At 40.3% G+C, this 20,349-nt stretch overlaps 1 protein-coding gene across 1 annotated transcript in view; it reads right to left on the bottom strand.

The window, feature by feature from the left end:
* The window catches only part of PRKG1 (protein kinase cGMP-dependent 1), a 3,380,995-nt gene that overhangs the window by 11,258 nt on the left and 3,349,388 nt on the right, over window positions 1–20,349 (bottom strand). The window contains exon 17 of the mRNA XM_044056419.1: window positions 10,795–10,861. Coding sequence (XP_043912354.1) covers window positions 10,795–10,861 — 67 coding nt within the window. The remainder of the gene's footprint in view (window positions 1–10,794; window positions 10,862–20,349) is intronic.

Here is a 20,349-nt window from a genome sequence, read left to right as displayed (position 1 = left end):
TGACCTTCCAGTGTTCTTTCCTAACCATTCTAACCTAACAAGGGAGAGTAATGACTGCACTCCTTGGATGTTCACAGGCAATTACAATTTTATCTGGACAGAACAAAATCTACTCATAAATCAGACCAACTGTTTTGGACCTAGACAGGGTCATCCTGTATCAAAAGTTACAATGGCTTCATGGTTGAGAAACTGTATAACCTTTATCTACAACAAAAACAATCTCACCTTGCCTCAAAGAGTCAAAGCACATTCTACAAGATCTTTGGCAACTTCAGCAGCTTTCCATACTCAGGCTTCCCTTAGTGATATTTGCTCAGCTGCAACTTGGGCCAAACCTCATACCTTTATTCTTCCTTACAAATTGGACTTGGCCTCCAGAGTTAGAGCTTCCTTTGGCTCCATAGTGCTCAGGAATGTCCTTCCATGAAGGCCACCCAGGAATACAGGTAGCTGGGGACACTGTCCCATCAGTAAGGAATGAACAAAGATTAACAACATCAGATAAAGAAGTTATGCCTTACCATAACATTCCATCGGTGTTGTTGATCTTCATTCATTTATTACTTCCCACCATCCGTCCCCCATCCAGAGGTTCTTGGTTGAAATTTTGTACTCTTTTCTTGTAGTACTGTTATGACCAGGGGTAGCCTCTACTTTTATCTGTCAACTTGCAAACTCTGAGGTAACAGGGAGCAGAGAATTCTGGGTAGAACCTTGGCTCGAGAGTTTTAGGCTGACTCGAGCTTGATATTGGCCGGCTCGGTTCAGAGGACGGAACCGATAACCCATCAGTAATGAATGAATGAATGAATGAAGATCAACAACATGGATGGAATGTTATGGTAAGACATAACTTCTTTTTTCCTTCAGAAATGTTTAGAAAATTTGAGGTAAAAAATAATCTCAAAGGCTCATTCTGAAGGGCCTTCCACGTGACTGATTTACCATGATCTGCACCTAGTTTATACATCATTCATCACTGCTGGAAGAAAAAGAAACATCCTTTATTTTTCTGATGAAGTGCAATACAGTCCATTCACAGATGTGTCTCACAACCATTTATCTCTTATAAAAATAAAGCCCTCAGTTTTGAGCTGAGGACAACGATGATGTGCATTTGTGTATCCAATGACTAAAGTGGGCCATGGCCATCTTAACAGCATTACCGGCCCCTGGGCAAGGGAGTCCACTAGGCTACCTATATAACCACTTACAGGATTAAAAATAAAAATGGGGCATTCTATACTCACACACACACACACACACACACACACACACACACACACACACACACACACACACACACACACACACACACACACACTCCAGACAACACTTACTTGTTAAAGTGGAACCATGAAATCAGCAAGGCAGCAGTGAAAGGAACATTAAATTCCATGCAGAAGAAAGAATAGGTGATACATGTACAGATGCAACTTTGAGGAAGGCTGGTGCTGCATTCAGACAATTAACATTTCTGGAAGGCTGTGTTCAGATAACTGATGATGTTAAGTTGTCTATCTCACCTTCATTCATGCTAGTTGGGATTGGAGCCGATCCTCGGCTCTGACTCGGCCATCTTCTATAGCTCGAGAGCTGTTTACTGGATCGAGGCTACCCCTTATCCCATGATGCCTAGCAATAGCTACCCAGATCTTGTTTGCTGCTTCAGCTGCGAGGTGTCATTTTTCTGGCTCAGGCTCGTATAAAGTTTTTCATATAACTTTCCTACTTTAGAATTATATTTTTTCAGTGTTTTATTGTTAACATTTAATCTTGTTTTTGTGATAGCTAGTGTTTAATTGTAGTATCCCTTCCTTTCCTTGCAGTACTCATTTAACTTAGAGAGTTCTCCCCTGGCCCTCCCCCCATCCTCTTCTTGTCAGGTTAGCCATTCCGGTTAGAGGCTTTCCTTCTACCTTTCTTTCAAAGGCTAGCCATTTAAGTTAGAAGCTTTCCTATTAAAAAAAAAAAAAATCCTTTACTATAGTCTTGTAGTACAGTGTTTTTTTGTGTAGACTGTATTTTGCTTTGGTAGCTGTTGTGGTATTTGTTGTTTCCTTCTTTCAGAATGTCAAAGGAATCCAAAGTGTCTGGATTCAAGAAGTGTGACTCATGCTGTCAGAAAATGTCTCTGACAGATGGGCAAACTTCTTGCATCTATTGTTTAGGCGCTGTGCACCTGCATGACTCTTGTTCTATCTGCCATGCATTTAGTCCAAGAGTCCTGCAGGAGCATAAGAATAAGCTTATTCTTAGGGGTCTTTTAAAGCCCCAGGATTCACCGTCCAAGACCTTTCAGCCTCTGAAATACGCTAAATCTACCAAGCCATTGGCTCCAAGTTCAGAGCCGTCCTCCGTTCAGACTCTACCTTCTACTTCGGTTCTGGCTAGCACTGATAAGACTACCTCCCCGTCGGCTCCATCAGAGACTTCATAGCCTTCGCTGAGCCACAAGAGGCTGAGATCCCCTTCACTCGAATTGGTACATTCGGCTCCTTGGTCTCCTTTGCTTCAGAGCGAGCGCAGTCACAGATCCTCCCACTTCTCTCGATCCTCTAGGCTGTCAGATCACGATGTGGAGAGAGTGGTCAGTAGGCTGCTAAAGTCGCAGGCACTTGCCAAGATGTTGTCCAGCCCTCCTCAAAGGTGTCGGCTTCATCCACTTCTATTGATGTTCCTTCTCCAACTCCAATGAGTTTGGAGCCGGAGTTCATTGGGGTTCAAGTAGTGGAACCATCGGCTCCGATAACTCTATCTCCTTTGGTTCCGTCGTCGGCCCCGATCCCCTCGGTGGTGCTGTCCATCGAGGGATCTGGGCCCCGGGGCTCCCTCATTGGCTCTGAGGGGTCAAGTGGCATCAGACCCTTGTCCAACCCCATTCTCCCACTCGGAGCTTCGGCGCAGGTGAGCTCGGCTCCTACATCGGCCTTGGAGCCTTCTCCCTCGGTGCGGAGAAAGATTCTGATTTCCTCAGAACCTGAGCTTTCTCTGCATCATGGCAGGGATGCCTTCAATGTTGTGAGGAATGTGCTGGCCACTGAGTCAGCTCCACTATCGGCCCCACTGGCTCTGTCCTCTGTAGTGCCTGTGCCAACCTCTGCTCCTCCTCCAGACACCAAGAATAGGGAACCAGTACTCCAGGGCACCCCATTGGGTGTTTCCTCTTCTTCCGAGGCCTCTCCTGATCATTCAGAGGAGCCCACTTGTAAGAAGAAGTGCAAGAGGAAGCACATTGACTGCCCTGAGTTTGTCACTTCTGATATAGACTTAGATGAATCGGAAGGGTCCCCAAAACCCCCCTCTGAAGATGTTTCCTTCTCAGGCATCCTAGAAATGCTTAAGCAGAGGGGGAACTGAAATCCCCTAGCCCATACTGAGGATAAGTCTGTAATTCTGGATGCGTTCGGTTCCTGACCTTCCACCTTCTGGGTTTCTCCGCCTTTCGTTCCACTTATGGCAGTGGTGGCTCAAAAGGCTTGGTCAGCTCCAGATACAGTGGAACCAAGTCTGAAGAGACCTGGCAAATTCATCACAGCACCCCAGGATAAGCTTCCTTACCAAAGGTGTTCCTGTTGATGCCATAGTGGTAGCAGCAGCCACCAAAAAAGAGTTAGTGGAGACCTCTTTGTCTGTCCATCCTCCTAACAAGGAGTCTAGGACCATGGACAGATATGGGAAGCGAATGTTCACTTCAGCGACCTTTTCTATGAGGTCACTGAACTACTTATGTCATTTTACCCGGGTTCAGAGGGATCTCCTTAAAGAGCTCGGAGATACCCTTCAAGATCCATCAGCTGAGGGGGCTCAAGCTGAAGTAGCTTTCCAGATGGTGACGCTTAATTCTGTAGTCAACTCCTTCATGAGGCTCATTTCCTATGTAGCCGATGGTGCGAGTAGAGCTGCAGGTACGGGTGTGGCTCTTAGGAGGCATGCATGGATGCGGCTGTGTAATTTTGCGGAACCCTTTCGAGCGTCATTCACCAACACCCCTTTTGATGGTTCCTTTCTTTTTTTGGACCACAGGTGAAAGACACTGACTAGGTGTGAGCAAGAAGGCAAGACTCTCTCTACCATGGGAGTCCATTTTTCCACTCCTTCTAGACCGTACCCCAAAGGTCAGAAGAGTGGCAAAATGTGGTTCCGAAAATCCCAGGTAACTTTGCCTGACACACACAGCGATTTTTCCTCCAGGGGCAGAGGGGGAAACAATAACAACAGATGCTGCCCTGTGGCAAAGGGGGTCCACAGAACCAGGGCAACAGAGAATCTTTCTCTGATAAGTCCTTTCAGCATCCCTGAAGGGTTGCCTGGCTGCTCAACTCTGGAGGCAGTCGGGGTAAGACTTTTACTGTACCCAAAAGTCTGGCAAGATTTAATGCAAGACAGATGGGTATGGTCCATTATATCCGGAGGTTACAAAATTCCCTTCCATCAACCCCCTTACTGTCAAGGAAATCTCTTCCAGATGTTCCACCCAATCTGAAGGACAAAGCAGTAATAGAAGTTTCAAAACTGCTAGAAAAAAAGAGTCATCCAGGAAGTCCCAGCAGACCAGCATGGATCCGGAACTTACTCAAGGTTCTTTTTGGTACCAAAAAAAATAGGGGACTGGAGACTGATTCTGGATCTCAGCAGACTAAACAGGTCTGTACAAAGAACAAAGTTTCAGATGGTCACGCTACATTCCATTCTACCCTTTCTGGGTCAGGACAATTGGATGTGCTCGATAGATCTTCAGGACACGTACTACCATATCAAGATGGACAGGCGCTCCAGGAGATTTCTTCACTTCCAGCTGGGAGCCAGTCATTACCAGTTCAGAGCTCTGCCCTTTGGTCTCACCACAGCCCCCAGGGTGTTCAGCAAATGTATGGCAGTGGTCATGGCTCACCTGAGACGTCAAAGTTTCCAGGTGTTTCCATATCTAGATGACTGGCTCCTCACTGCTACTACCAGGCATCAACTTCTTCAAGCCAGGGACTACACAATCACAATCTGCCCCCAGTTAGGTATGACAATAAACTTTGAAAAATCTGCCTTGTTGCCCTGTCAATCTATCATCTACATAGGTGCAGACTTAGGCACAAGGAACATGTCCGCAAGGCTACCGCCAGAAAGGGTGTCTACAATTCATCAGCAAGTACAAATTCTGATGCAGAGCAAAAGAATCCAAGTCAGGTTCATCCTTCAAACTCTGGGTTCCATGGCAGCAGCCATTCTTCTAATCCCACTGGCCCGCTTTCACATAAGGATCCTTCAGTGGCTTCTGTTCACACAGTGGTCTTTCCAACAGCTGCCCATGTCTCACATGATCATGATTACAGAAGCATGCAAAAGGCACCTTTCCTGGTGGATGGTCTCCCCACTAGTGACTCAGGGCAGACCCTTCATTCAGCCCCCTCTGGTAGCCACAGTGACCACAGACGCCTCCCTGATAGGGTGGGGGTCATTATCAGGGCAGGACAGTCCAAGGCACTTGGCAGCCTCACGAGTACCATTTGCACATAAACGTTCTAGAAATGAGAGCCGTGCTCCTAGCATTGCAAGCCCTTCAGGACTCTCTTCCTTCTGGGACCATTGCAATTCAAACAGACAACATGTCAGTGGTGTGGTACATCAACAAGCAGGGTGGAACCAGGTCCTACCCCCTGTGTCGAGAAGCACTCAGACTGTGACAGTGGGTGATTTCCTCCCAATGTTTTCTGATTGAGACGCACATCCCTGGGAGGTCCAACATCATAGTGGACAGGCTCAGCAGGGCTATCCTCATGCCTCACGAGTGGTCTCTGAATCAAGAAGTTGCGGATCTTATCTTCCGCAAATGGGGACAGCCTTGTTGCAATCTTTTTGCCACCCCCTTCATCTGCAAATGCAACAACTACTTCTCCTACTTCCAGGTGACTCACCCAGAGATGGTCTAGTCTACGATTGGCCTCAGGGACTTCTTTATGCCTTTCCTCCATTTCCCCTGATTCCAAAGCTCATACAGAAACAATATCGTTAGGTTGCAAAATGAGCCTCATTGACCCCTACTGGCCTCGAGAGATATGGTTCCCATTCCTGCATCATTACCTTCTCGATCAGCCTTGGACTCTGGATCCGATTCCAGACCTACTGATTCATCAGTCAGGTGGGTTGCAACAATCCCTCCAAACTCTCCAGCTCACAGCTTGGTTGCTCCACTTCCAACCTTAGTCAGGCTTCCCAGCATTTCCCCGGCTGTACGTGAGATTATTGTCTCCTCTCACAAGTCCACAACCAGAAAAACTTATGCTAGTAAATGGAAATGTTTTTCTTGTTGGGTAGAGGCTAGGAACGTAGATCCCTTTTCAGCCCCAGTCCACGAAATTCTGGAATTCCTAGCACAACTTTTTCATTCCAGGTCCGCTTCTGCTACATTCAGGGTTCAATTAGCGGCCATTTCTAACTTTCATGTTGATTTGTCAAATTCAAACATTATGTCTCATAAGCTCTGTAAAGCTTTTTTGAGAGGGACCACTCTCCTTAGGCCTCCAGTGAGAGATCCCCCTCCTCATTTGGACCTTAATTTGGTACTAACTTCCTTAACTCTGCCCCCTTTAGAACCAGCAGCGTCCTGCTCCATTAAGTTTCTATCTTGGAAGACACGCTTTCTGGTAGCTATTATTTCAGCCAGATGCGTCTCTGAACTTCTGGCACTATGTGTTCGTCCTCCATACTTGGTTTTTCATAAGGACAGGGTTGCTCTGAGGACTAGTTCTTCGTTTCTTCCGAACGTCTGCTTGGAAATTAATTTAAACCTATCTATAGACCTTTTTGTGTTTTTCCCTAACCACACCAACAAGGCAGAGTACAAATTACACCAATTGGATGTTCAAAGACAATTGTGTTTTACCTGCACAGGACTAAGGAAATAAGGAAGTCAGACCAACTATTCCTTTCCTATGCTTTAGGCAAACAAGGTCTCCCAGTTACCAAGGTGACCTTATCCAGGTGGTTGTCTCACACTATTACTTTCACTTATCAATTAAGGAACAAAGAGTGACCTGTCAAACCAAAAGGTCATTCTACTAGGACATTGGCCACCTCTGTAGCCTTCCAATCTAGGTTGCCCATGGATTCTATCTGTGCAGCTGCTATGTGGGCAAATCCTCATTCCTTTATTTTTCATTACAAGCTAGATATGGTCTCCAGGAGCAGAGCTGATTTTAGTTCCACTGTTTTGAAGAGTCTGTTCCAATGAGCTGCCTAGGACTGTAGGTGCTAGGGACACTGTCCCAACCAGCAAGAACGAAGGCGAGATAGACAACTTAACATAAAGAAGTTATGTACCTACCATAATGTTCCATGTTAGTTGTCTTCATCTCACCTTCTTTCTTGTGTTCCACCCTCCGTCCCCTGTCCTATTGGACCAAGAGGAGTTCTGGTTTCACTGGCTGAGTGTTCTCTGGTTTGTTTCCTCTACTGACTTAGAGAGTATGACAGGTATACTCAATCTATTTGTTAGGACAAGTTTATTCTCTGGCTATGTCTGGGGTTAGCTATTTCAAACGAGATCTGGGTAGCTATCGCTAGGCATCATCCTACAGTGTTCTGAACATAGTTCTTTACTTAGCCTCAAGCCAGTAAACAGCTCTAGAGCCATAGGAGATGGCCAAGTCGGAGCCGAGGATCAACTCCAATCCCAACCAGCAAGAAAGAAGGCGAGATGAAGACAACTAACATGGAACGTTATGGTAGGTACATAACTTCTGTTTTTAGATGACTGATGCTATACTGTACAACACTTTCTAATATTTATAATTTTCATAATTCCTCAAATATTTATAGTTTAGTATAGTGTAATATTTATTTATTTATTGACAGCAAGTCACAACATATATAGATTAGCATGAGGCTGAGCCAGAAACTGAACCCCCACTAAAGCTCAAGGTTAGTTACAGTCATTCAGGTATTGTCTCTTTTCAAAGAAATGACTAATTACATTTTGCACACTAGCAAAAATGAGTAAATCTTCTACTAAACTCATCAAGTTTATACTGATACTCATTCTGCTAAGCCTTCATGATGACACTATGTCTTCAGTTAGGTGGTATATTGCAGATCTATATACTTTAGGTAGAAGATCTAGTAAAAGACCCACCTAATGTGGAAACTTTACTAAAAATCATTGCTGTAGATGTGGAGAGTTAACTGATTCCCTTAATCAGATCAGTGAAGTCACTGATTAGGCTGTGTTGCTAATGGTATCACCTCACAAACTTGTAGAATTCTTCCAGGAGATGGCAGGCTTGCTTAAAGTTCAGTTATGAGATCTGCTGCATTGCAAACTGTCTCAAAGAAATCATCAAAGTAGTGAGTGGGCATGAACAATTCTGATCACCAGGTGAAGTAACCAGTAGGATCCTACAGTGTTCTGAACATAGTTCTTTACTTAGTGCAGTCTTTTTTCTCAGATGCCCAATAACAGCCTTTGAATCATCATGTTTGCTGATGATTGAACGAATTACACAATTGCCTTTAAACCTTGATATAATGTGCTAATGGGGAGAATGGTGGGCAGATGCCCAGTACAGCCAATAATGCACAGTAACCTCTACAACGCAAACTGGTCTTCACATGACTAACACTGAGGGGGTATAAGTAGAGATGGAAATCTCTTTTATCACCAAGTTGCCATGGTATTAAGAAAGGGCTCTGGTTTGGCTTATATGATACTACAAGTGTCAATGTGTTTTTCTGAAACTCCACAGGCCACCTAGCAAGCTATACAGTACAGTACCTCTCTCTCTCAATGTATTTGTGACAAAAACTGTGGTTGACCTAGATGTAATACATATGTGCCATAGCTAGGGCTTCATCCATCTGTGCCACAGAGATGAGTCCTCAACGTTTTAATTTTGGCATCAAAACTTTCGCACATAATCTGATATTACTACACTCAAATAACCCAATTAAAGGTTTATAAAACTCCCTTAAATGAAATTTTAACTCACTAAATAGTTGGACAGCAATAAATTACACAATCCAGTGTCAGAATTTTGAATTCCCTACCTATAAAATATTAAATTATTCATTAAAGCTTTACATTCAGTGAACCCAATGGAAAGCCTTTGCCTATAGCCACAAACAGAAATGTGGATGGATCAATAGTTAGACTTCTACTCATTCTGGACAAAGTTTTTAACAATTAAATATTTCTTATAGTCTTTCTAATCTATTCACTGTAGGTACCAGAAAAATCAGAGGTATAAATGTTCTTCCTCTACATGTAGAATGTGACTTTCCCATTAGTAATTTATCATTCTACACAAAGGCCATCATTAGTACAGGTGAAAGAAAACAAAATGGTTACATATAAACACTACAACTACACTGCTTTTATATTATCTGCCTTTCAAACTTCTTAGCAATCGATAATGCCTTCCCATTGCCAATAAACTAAGGTTTAGATCAAACCCATAACTCACTATAACTCACTTCATAATCATAAAGGATACTTTTTGTAAGCCCCACCCCTAATATGATCAAAGATGATAAAGCCTTCTATAAAATTATTCCAGCAATTTGGAATGTCTTGATTTAGCAAGTATGATGCATTACTGAGAAAGCATTCAGGTCAAAGATTTAAGGTTTGCCTTTTTGATGATTATAAGTGCAAAAAGTTTCAAGATTCTGGGTAAACTAGTCTTCCTTCTATTTCACCTTGTTACCCACTCTTCATTATAGCATTAAGCTAATCCTACTGGAATGCAAAGTCCTTTGCTGTAGTTTACTTATTCATATTGTGCATATGTTAATATATAGATTATAATAAGAAATGTTCTTAGTAGTTTAAAGCAATCAATCATATTAAGCAAATTCCTGCTTTAAGATATTTTAAGTATTATTCTATGAAGTAGCACTGATTATTTTTCCCTACTTCACTTATATATTAGTGACATTTCACTTAGAATGCTGTATATATACCTTTCACATGTGCTAACTATAGTTTGTCCTTACAATTTGTCACGCTTGTATTTAATTATTCTATGTTTGTCTTTGCCATATGGCTCAGGGCATGACAGAAAAAGGTGACATGACCAGCTCACTTTACAATTAACAAATGTATAATTGCATATATAAATGTCTGTATGTCTGAGTATACACACACACACACACACACACACACACACACACACACACACACACACACACACAGCACACATTCACTTACATATATGTGTGTATACACACATATATGTACATACACACACACACACACACACACACACATATATATATGTATAGATACACACATATGTATAATGAAAAATTCTTATATAATTGAAGATGTCCTATAACATACTCCCTTCTAATTATGCACATTGAGAGCTGCTGTTGTTTTTTCAGTCTATATGTGCTTGTTCAAGCTCCTATTTTGCATCATTTCAGTCATATTTTAGGCCTTGATACCTTGCATCATTATAGTTTGTTATTTTTAAATGAACAACTGCAGTAGAAGAACTAATTAAAAATTTAGTCAACTCAATTATAGTGACAAAAAAATTAAAAAACAGGCTAAGACGATGCTATTTTGATATTTTTTGAAAATGTACATAATATAAATGCATATCACAATGAATCTGGTTACTTCATGTCATGACAAAAATGGCAAATATTTATTAATTTGTTTGGACAACCTAGTCATTTAAGTTCTCACTGTATATGAAGATGGCATTTGCATAGTGGCTTGAAGGAAGATAAATTAATTTTGCAAATTAATTTAAAACAGGGAACACCCATACAACAATGCGGAGAAGAACTTACACTGGGTATGATTGGAGGTGTCAGTGTGCCTTTTCTTAATCCTTCCCAATTAAAGCCCTCAAACCACCTACAAATAAAGTAGAAAAAATAAAAATATGTTACTTGAGCTTCATGATGCTGCTATACATTTCCACTTACCTGTAGCTGACAAGAATTTATTAATGATGATAAAATGCTATCTGGTAAAAGGACAGTTGTGAAACACTTCTTAATAAAGGAAACTGTGATTGCGTACTCAGCTACTTCATTTCATTTTACACTAAACACCATAAAAAGCAAAGCATGTAAATGAAATATTTTGTTTTGATTAGTATCTTGAAAGGAGATCCACATCTCCCCAAAATCAAATCACATTTTTACTTTATTTCCCTTATGAACATAGAGATGAATTCACACTGCATAATCAAAGGAACGAAGACTTGTAACTGGAATTTAAAGTCATCCTGCTAATATATTTTTCAATGGAAGCTGACTTTCATGTCCATTATGTGTCTGTGTTAGTGGTTTAACAAAGCACTGCAAATACAAATTCATTACTACTGAACAATTCTCAAGACAGTAACATTTAAATACTTTTTTCAAAAGTAAGAATATTCAAGTCATCATTCTACTTTGTCTGTGTATATTAGGAGACAAAGATCTACACAATATTTTTTTCCTTTTTAAATGTATAGTTGGGCTGGTCTACAGACCTCTTTCAACCATGCCATGGGATTTGAACAATTAAAATAATGCACATTGGTACAGCTTTGTAATGTGTTAACAAAGCACTGTAGAGTAAGTAAACAACTCGTATACAATGATATAACACTGAATACAAAGGCGATGTTGAAGGAATCAAAGGTAATAATGTCTGTTAACATTAAATGTGACAATTAGCAGTTGTATACAGAATGTACAATTCATATGTTTGGCACAAACAACAGCATGTTTTTTTACAAATCTGTATCTCTAAAGTAAGCACAACTGGTCTCATTTCTCAGGTGTTCTTTAATGCTTTCTTGAATTCTAATAAAGATTGCTGCTTTTTGGTTTTGTTGGAATGATGGTTCCAGGTGGATGGACTGACTATTTATTCTAACTAGGATAATATATTTAGCTTCAGTAAATCTATTCCCCATCAGACAGTTTCTTTCAAAACCAAGGGCCATAACTTATTTTTCTGTTATTTTTCAAACCTTTATCACTTCCTATGCAGTGTGCATTTTCAGACACTTTTTTTTACTTTATTTCTTGAAAGGGTCAGTTGGTACAATGGCATTATTGAACAAGACCAAAGACTAAGTCAGGTAAAAGTTTCTATCAACAGAATATTATACTTCAGCACAGTTTTGCATATAAGACTTATCCAAGACATAAATAAGGATAAAGTTCAAAAAAGTAGTGGTGACTCTAACATGGAGATATTATGCATTACAGTAACAACTAGATTCAAATACTATCACAGAAAAAGTGTGGTACCTTATAAATTAGTACATTTAGACTAAGGTGAGGATGGTGATGTAGGAATGTGGGGAGAAAATTGTGGTTCTCAAGTAAAGGAATGTGGTCTAGATTATTCTGAAAGGAATAATCTTTATGATACATGTTACAAAATATAAACTGTTTACTATTATCCTCATGCACAAAGAAACTGACATAATAAATGTGCAATTGATCAAAAGTCCTTACATTATTTTGATAGGTTATGTTACTATATTTTTCATAATATGTTAATGCTGTCAGTACCCTGCTACTGAAAATATACAATACTACAATGATGCTTTAAGAACATATGAGTACATACTAAACAACGTCATAAATTATAAATTTTCCTAATCCAAACCATATAAAAATTTTAGTGCGCTCATTATTGTTTCAGTTATCCCAAAGGATATGGATCACAGCCATGCAAGCTCAATATACCCTTTGTTCTTTTATTAGAAGTCGGCAGGTTGTATGCAGTTTCAAAGCACCATAATTGTCTGTGATTGTGTCATCACTGAGCAAACACTCAAAAGAGTAGAAACAAAAAGAGTGAGCTCAAGTCTATAAAGATCATTTTTTTTTTTTTTGTGGGAGAAAGCTCCGTGCACCCCACCCTTTGTTAATTATATATACCAACTTCAGGATTGCATAACAGCTGGATAAGGGCAAATAACCAAACCACATTGTTCTGTAAAATTTCATGCTAAGCAACCAACATATTGCAAATGCATGCGTGTGTGTGTGTGTGTGTGTGTGTGTGTGTGTGTGTGTGTGTGTGTGTGTGTGTATGTGTATGTGATATATTGCCTACTTGATACTAATGCATGATACGCAATAGCACCTCTGCGTGGGCACTGCAAAACTGAACAGAAATCCTAAAACTCCCTTGCTAGGAATCGTATATCTGGTGTATATGTGAAAATGTCAATTTTAATGACATTAAAGGACTATGTTATCCAGCAAATCTCGCAGTTTTCCTAAAACCTGAGTAATTTGTACATTCTGCTCAAATGGTTTTCATTTCCACAGCTTATAAGACCTATTTTTCCTGACTCACTCACTGTTGTATACTGTCACTCATTTTGTCAATTGCTATCTTAGATGACTGATTTAATTGCCTGGCACTCTTTTAATGCCGTACTACTTCTTCATCCTCAATTCAACAACTCAGTTAGCAAATGCAAGATATGTTAATCTGGTTCTAAAGCAAATGAATTAACATTCATAATGAAAGGAATAGGCTTACGACAAACTGATTTTATAGACTGTTGAATACGTTTTTATTACATGTGAGCCACAGAGCAGTTTATGGGAATTTAGAAACAATGAGGATGACTATAAGGAAGACAAAAATAATAAAAAGGGGTAATGGTTTAAAAGCTTCTTGGTGGCCCAGGCTCATATATCAGATTTGAAACTATGAAGCTGTGCTACATCTAGCTATACTGGACCAGTTCTTCAGTCTTGACACAAAGTTTTTCAGGATTTCTGAAGTCAGTTTGTAAAAACATTGTTGCATCCTTGGCAAAATGATTAGATTCCTTTCCCAGACTTCATGAAATATAAGTTTATGAAGACACTAAAAAGGACAATCCTAGGTACTGGCCCTTGTGGCATCTTAATTATCGCAACTGAAGATTCCTTCAGATGGAGCTTGCCCTAGTTAATACCTGGTATATGGATAAGCAGCATAAACTAAAAAAAAAAAAAAAAAGAGTAGTATTTTGTTTATAAAACAGCAATTACCACAACACAATTGTTACAAAAAAGGTAGTCAAGGACCTTGGCACTTGGATCAAAAAGGTGGTCAGCCAGCCTTTCTTCCTAAAATTGCCAGCTTCATTGCATTTCATATATTCAGGCAGTGTTGCACCTCCCTTATGCTCACAGAGAATGAACACTTATCCTTTTACAAACTATCTATGGGTGATACAAATATTTAACTAAGATGGAGGCATCACCCTCACAAAAGAGCACAAGTGGGTGAACACCTCATATCTTCACACCACTCCACACAAACACATGGAAAAGTATTGTATGCTGAGGCTGTAAAAAAAATCACCTAAGCCTCCAAGGTAAACAAAGATTAGGTCTTAGCAGGAAATAAACACCAGAATATGTACTGGCACATTCATATGTGAGAAAAAACTGCCTCAAACCCAGTAAGCATAGACCCTGGACTGATAAAGTTGTACTATCAAGTGATGACTCAATAGTAAGACGCAAAGATTGTGTACTCACAAGGCTTGGTAAATAGGGTAACAGTGAGTTATTTTTCAGGTGCTAAAATCTCCAGTGATTCAAGAGCCCTCAGGAATTTTAACCAAATCAAGTATGACTATGATATGATGATTGTCTATATGGGTGTGAATGTCCTATTGCACTAAAGCATGAGGAATATGCAGAAAGACATTTCCAAGCTTTCCATATATGCCACAAATGCTGGAAAGACTTTGGTGTTAAGCAGAATCATTCCTTCTCTAAGAATGATGATAAGATACCAAATAAAGATTATTGGTATAGACAACTGGCTGAATGACTGGTGTCATTCAAGGGGGATCCAGTATGTGTCAATGTAGGATGTTGATCTGCAAAGCCCAACTTTCTCTGCTATGGATGACTTACACTTCTCATTTCAGGGCTTCTGTATACTGGCTTCCTATTCCTACTCCCACAGTGTCTTTTTTTAGGTACAGTTCATCTAATGGATCTTCCAACCAAAATAAAACAAAGGTATCAAGGTGGTGCTGCTGATTGCTAAGAGTATAAATAACAAACTGTATGGCTTTTCATTGCTCTTGCATTTAGAGTATACATATGTATGTATTATTACTGAAACAAATTCTGGATTAAAAGTGGAAAAAGTAGCCTCTGTATATCAGGGTTTTGCACCTACCATACTTTTAGACATGATGGGAAGTGCTGCACAGCATCCATGTTTGTTAAAGCTCACTTTACCTCAAGACAGTTCCTAGAGACCTGCAAACTGAATTTATTGAGATTCAACACACTCTAAATAAAACAATCTATCTGATCATAACATGTTACAGGATCCCTCAATGACCCCAGAAAACCATGTCATGTTCTTAAATATATTGGATGAGCTTCAAAACACAAGAACTCCATCATCCTGGTTGACTTTAATGACCAATCAAACTGAGGAACCTAAACCTCAGATGTAGGTTATGCTGAAAAATCCCTTGATTTCATAAACAATAATTCCATGGATCAAATAGCCAAAGGGAGGACAACATATGTTTGATCAAACTGGTATACCCTTTTCCAGTCAAGTCTGACCACAAACTGGTGATCTTCTCCTTCCAAATTCCCAAATCAACAGATGCAAATATATGGAAACATATTCAGTGCAAATTTCAGACCAGAGACATCTACAAATAAATCTGTTTATTCCTAAGTATCTCAAACCACTTATCATCACTAAAGGACATGTTAGAAGTAGAAATCTTCTATGGGACTTGAGAACATACCAGACTGCCTGCTAAACAGTACTAAATATAGACTGGTGGACACATACAAGGATGGCCTAACCATGGACATGGGAAATTATAAACTCATCAGCTTGTTGCACCTTACCTGTGAGGCCACGGAACAGGACATACTGATAAACTATTATATTAAAAAACTTGACCCTTCCTCCCCAGCAGTTTGGCTTTGATATAGGTATATCATGTCAAATTGATCATTTTTTTTAAAAGGTCAAACAAGCCAGAGACTGTGGCTATCCTGCCTGTACAGCATATCTTGACCTGTCCAAAATATGTGACACCATACCACATGATAAAATAATTAACAAACTAAATGCACCCCAAACTGATCCGTATGAAGTTAGGTGGATAGCAAACCAGCTGTGGGACAGAACCCACATAGGAAGGGTGGAATGCATGTCCTCAGAAAGCATGGAGGTAACCAGTGGGGTACCCTCAGGGATCCATGTTAAGACTTCTTCAGTTCAGTATATACTTCTCTGATCTCTAATTCTAAAATGGGGATCTCTTGTTAACTAGGTTTGCAGATGATTTTAAACTGGGTGTCATATTTAAATGTCCTCCTGATATGCAGAAGCTACTACGTGGAAATGCACATTAATAGCTAGTACTCAAAAATGAACTAAAACTAAATACTAAACAATGTAGTATTGTTGCATTTGGTAAAGAAACCCCACACCCAGGTTATAATGCTGAAAACATCCCACTGAAAATTGATGATGATGTGACAGATTTTGGAACATGGGTAGGTAATTCCTTCTGATTTGATCATTATGTTGCAACAGTGGTTAGGAAATATTTCTCTCTGGAAAAGCTGACCTCTAGATCCAAAGAAGTCCATGCCCATTATATTTCATACTGATCAGGCCCATCATGGAATGCAATGCCCCCTTTGGCATGTATCTTACTAGACATATGAAGCAGTTGGAGAAACCCAAAATTTACTGGCAAAACAAAGATCACAGAACTGAAAGACCTGATTTACAAGAGAAGCTGAAAGCTTTGTCCCTGTATTCAGTGTCCTATATACACTTGTGGTGATCTATGCCTTACCTTCCAGGCCATTAGGGATAGCACAGTCCAAGATCTTTTACATCTTCATAAATTAAAACAGTACAACCAAAGATATAAACCCGCTTCAGCAAATAAATCATGTTGGAGAGGTAGGTTTGTTTTAAGACTACCCCTTTGCTAGAACAAATTTTCAGTCCAGATAAAGCATTGTGGCACACCATTTTCCTTTGAAAAGGTATTAGAAAACTGCATGGGTATTTATAATTTCATACCTGGCATGACTGGTCTATTTCTCCTTGAAAAAGAAGGTAAGATCCAAGAGTGGGTCTTGACAAGGAGTAAATGACCACCTGATCCTGTTGCCTTCCCTTTTCTATGGTTCTCCAATTGGGTTGATGGTTTCCTCTCATTAGATCAGTTCATGGTGGCTTTATTCAGGAAATACTTTTACTTTGTACAATTAATATCCAAAAGTATTTCATCTAGATCAAAAGACATTATCATTTCACTATATTCATCACTGATCAGACAAGACGTTATCATTTCACCATATTCATCACAGATCAGACAAGAGGTGATCATTTCACTATATTCATCACTGATCAGACAAGACGTTATAATTTCACTATATTCATCACTGATCAGACAAGACATCATCATTTCACTATATTCATCACTGATCAGACAAGACGTTATCATTTCACTATATTCATCACTGATCAGACAACTTATTGAGCACAAGGCTCCTTTTGGATGTGCTCAACTGACATATCAATGAACTCAAAAAGATTCCAGTATTTCTTTAGAAATCTCTGGTTTTGTCACCCTGAAGGCCCTGTCTTGATACTCTGTGCCTTAGAGACTCCTGGGATGTGAACTGTTGCATGAATACAGCATTATTAGAGATCCTGTGGTCCTTACTTTAGACAGCATTTTAAATTAAGGTGTAGGTTTTGATTTAGGGGGTCGTTTTGGGAGTGTGTGATTTGTGAGTAGATAAACGTATCCCTTTTGTGTACAGTGTGGAACTATATTTTTTTAAACATTGTACTGAGTGGGATATCTGGTTGTTTTCTCAATGTCTAATTTTTATTTAGCATTTTGAACTAAACTAAAGGAATATTTAGATTAAGATGTTGTTTTAGGTGGAATACAATATTTTAATGGGGTTTCAGTGTCACTGCTTGTGAGTGAAGTAACGTTTACTTTTTAGTAAGTAGTGTGGATGTGGCAGGTCTTGAAGAATGTTTGTAACTTTGTTGATGGATGGTCATGGATGAAGATAAATGATTAATGACCCACAGAAAAATCATGATAACACGCTAAATAAAAAATAATTATTCACACATAGGTTAGTGTTAGTATCACCTTTTATTTAGAGTTTATTGTCCACTGTTTTAATATAGATAGATAGATAGATAGATAGATAGATAGATAGATAGATAGATAGATAGATATGGGCGGGAACTAATTTGGTCAAGAAATTACTTCAATGCTTTTGAAACTATCACAACCCACTGAAATCACAATTCATTGATGTGTGCTATAATTGATTATTTTATGCTGACTATAGTAAAGTCTTGTTGGATTCATTTGGTCATATGTAAGTAAGGGGCAGTGGTGTGAAGTCCCAATACTAGGGATGAAGAGTGGAGCCCCCACATAAAACATGTAATGTTATGTTGTCCTATCTTGCCTTCATTCTTGCTGGTTAGGTTAGGAGCAGACCTCGGCTCTGACTCAGCCGTATACTAAAGCTCGAGAGCTTCTACTGGCTTGAGGCTATAACCTATCCCATGGTGCTTAGCGGCTGTTCCCCAGATCTCGTTTGTTGCTTGAAGCTTCGGGATTGTCTTCGCTGGCTCAGGCTAGTAAAATTTAATATTATACTCTATTTTTGGTATTACTTCTCTTAAAACTTACTGTTACATCCTAGTTTACCTGTCCCACTTATAGTACAGTGCCCCTTTTATTGGGTGTTTTTGTACTTTGGCTATTTGTTCTTTTGTGGCTGCTTTTTAGGTCTTGTCTTCTCTCTTTCCTCTTTTTTTCTTAGTTAGAGAATCTGTTTCACTTAGAGGATTCTTTCACATTTTCTTTCCCCCTCAAGGAGCCACCGTTTAAATTAGAGGCTTCTCCTCGGGTTGGAGGAGATTGTCATTTAATTTAGAGACTTCTCCTCCTCCCTATCCTTTCTTGTATATATATATATATATATATAAAAATATTTTCTGCATTGCTTAACCATCCTTTTCTTTGATAAACATTTTTGCACTGTTGTGTTACTTGTTTTTTGACAGCTAAATATGACAAAAGAATCTGTTAGAGAACATAAATCTGGATTTAAAAAGTGTGATTCATGCACTCAAAAAATGTCCATAATGGACGGACACACAATTTGTGTCTATTGTCTAGGACCTGTCCATCTCCAAGACTCATGCTCCGTTTGTCATAGTTTCAGTGCCAGGGTCTTACAGGAGAGAAAAATAAGCTCATTTTAAGGGGTTTGTTGAAAGTGGATGATGGTAATCAGACCTCAAAACTAGAAAAATCAAAAAAGTCTGCTTCATCGGCTCCGGTTTTTGAGCCGTCAAGCAGTGTTAAAGTGATAGTATCCTCGGATCCGAAAGTTTCCGGTTCTGACAAGTCTGGTCCTCCCTCGGTTCCATCTGTCTCTTCAGAACTGTTATGGAGCTGAAAGAGGAGTCTTTGGAGCCTGTCCATTCGGTGCCACAATCTCCTTTGCTACAGTCTGTGGCAGGTAGCCAAGTCTTCAAGCCATTCCTCTCGATCCTACAGATTGGCAGACAAGGATGCGGAGTGGGTCAGAAAGAGGCTGTTCCAGACCTGGACCCTAGCAGAAATTCTCTCGAGCCCAGCCCATTGGATCGTGGAGCCGACAACTGTACCTCCTATATCGTCAATTCCTCCTCCGATGAGTTTGGAGCCAGAGAGTATGGAAGTCATTGTGCTAGAACCGCCAGAGCCAGTAATCATTACTTATATCTCGGCTCTGATGTCTGCTCTGATCTCTTTGATGATGTCTTCCATCGAGGGATCTAGGGGCAGATACTTGGCTGCAGGGGGGGGGGGGGGGGGTGAGAGTCAAGTCAGACCCATGTCGGACCCGGTTTCCAAATCGGTGCCTCGGCTCAGGTGAGTTCGGCTCCCACATCAACCTTGGAGACACCACTCTCTGTGCAGCAAAGATCTCCTGGCCTCTCGGGGCTGGAGTCTCTCTCGTCCCAGGACCGTGGTGCCTTCGAGGTGATGCGGAGTGTGCTCTCCACTGTGTCTGCTTCACCTTTGGCTCTAGCCTTTGTTCCCCCCCAAAGGTCTGGTGTCCACCTGTTTATCATCCCTCCATCACCCCCAGAGTAGAGAGCCAGTGCCCCAGGAAATCCCATTAGGATCTTCCGATACCTCCCCGGAGCATCCCCCGAGGAGGTCCTTCGAAGAGGCAGTGTAAAAGGAAGCACGCAGACTCCCCTGAGTCTGTTACTTCTGATACTGACTTGGAGGAATCAGAAGGGTCCCCGTGGTTGCACTCTGAGGATGTCTCCTTTTC

The sequence above is a fragment of the Protopterus annectens genome, chromosome 14.part0 (assembly GCF_019279795.1).
Source record: "Protopterus annectens isolate FY-2018-M chromosome 14.part0, PAN1.0, whole genome shotgun sequence".
NCBI classification, from domain to species: domain Eukaryota; kingdom Metazoa; phylum Chordata; order Ceratodontiformes; family Protopteridae; genus Protopterus; species Protopterus annectens.
The sequence above is the reverse complement of the archived record's forward strand: the minus strand, read 5'-3'. Positions and strand labels throughout refer to the sequence as shown.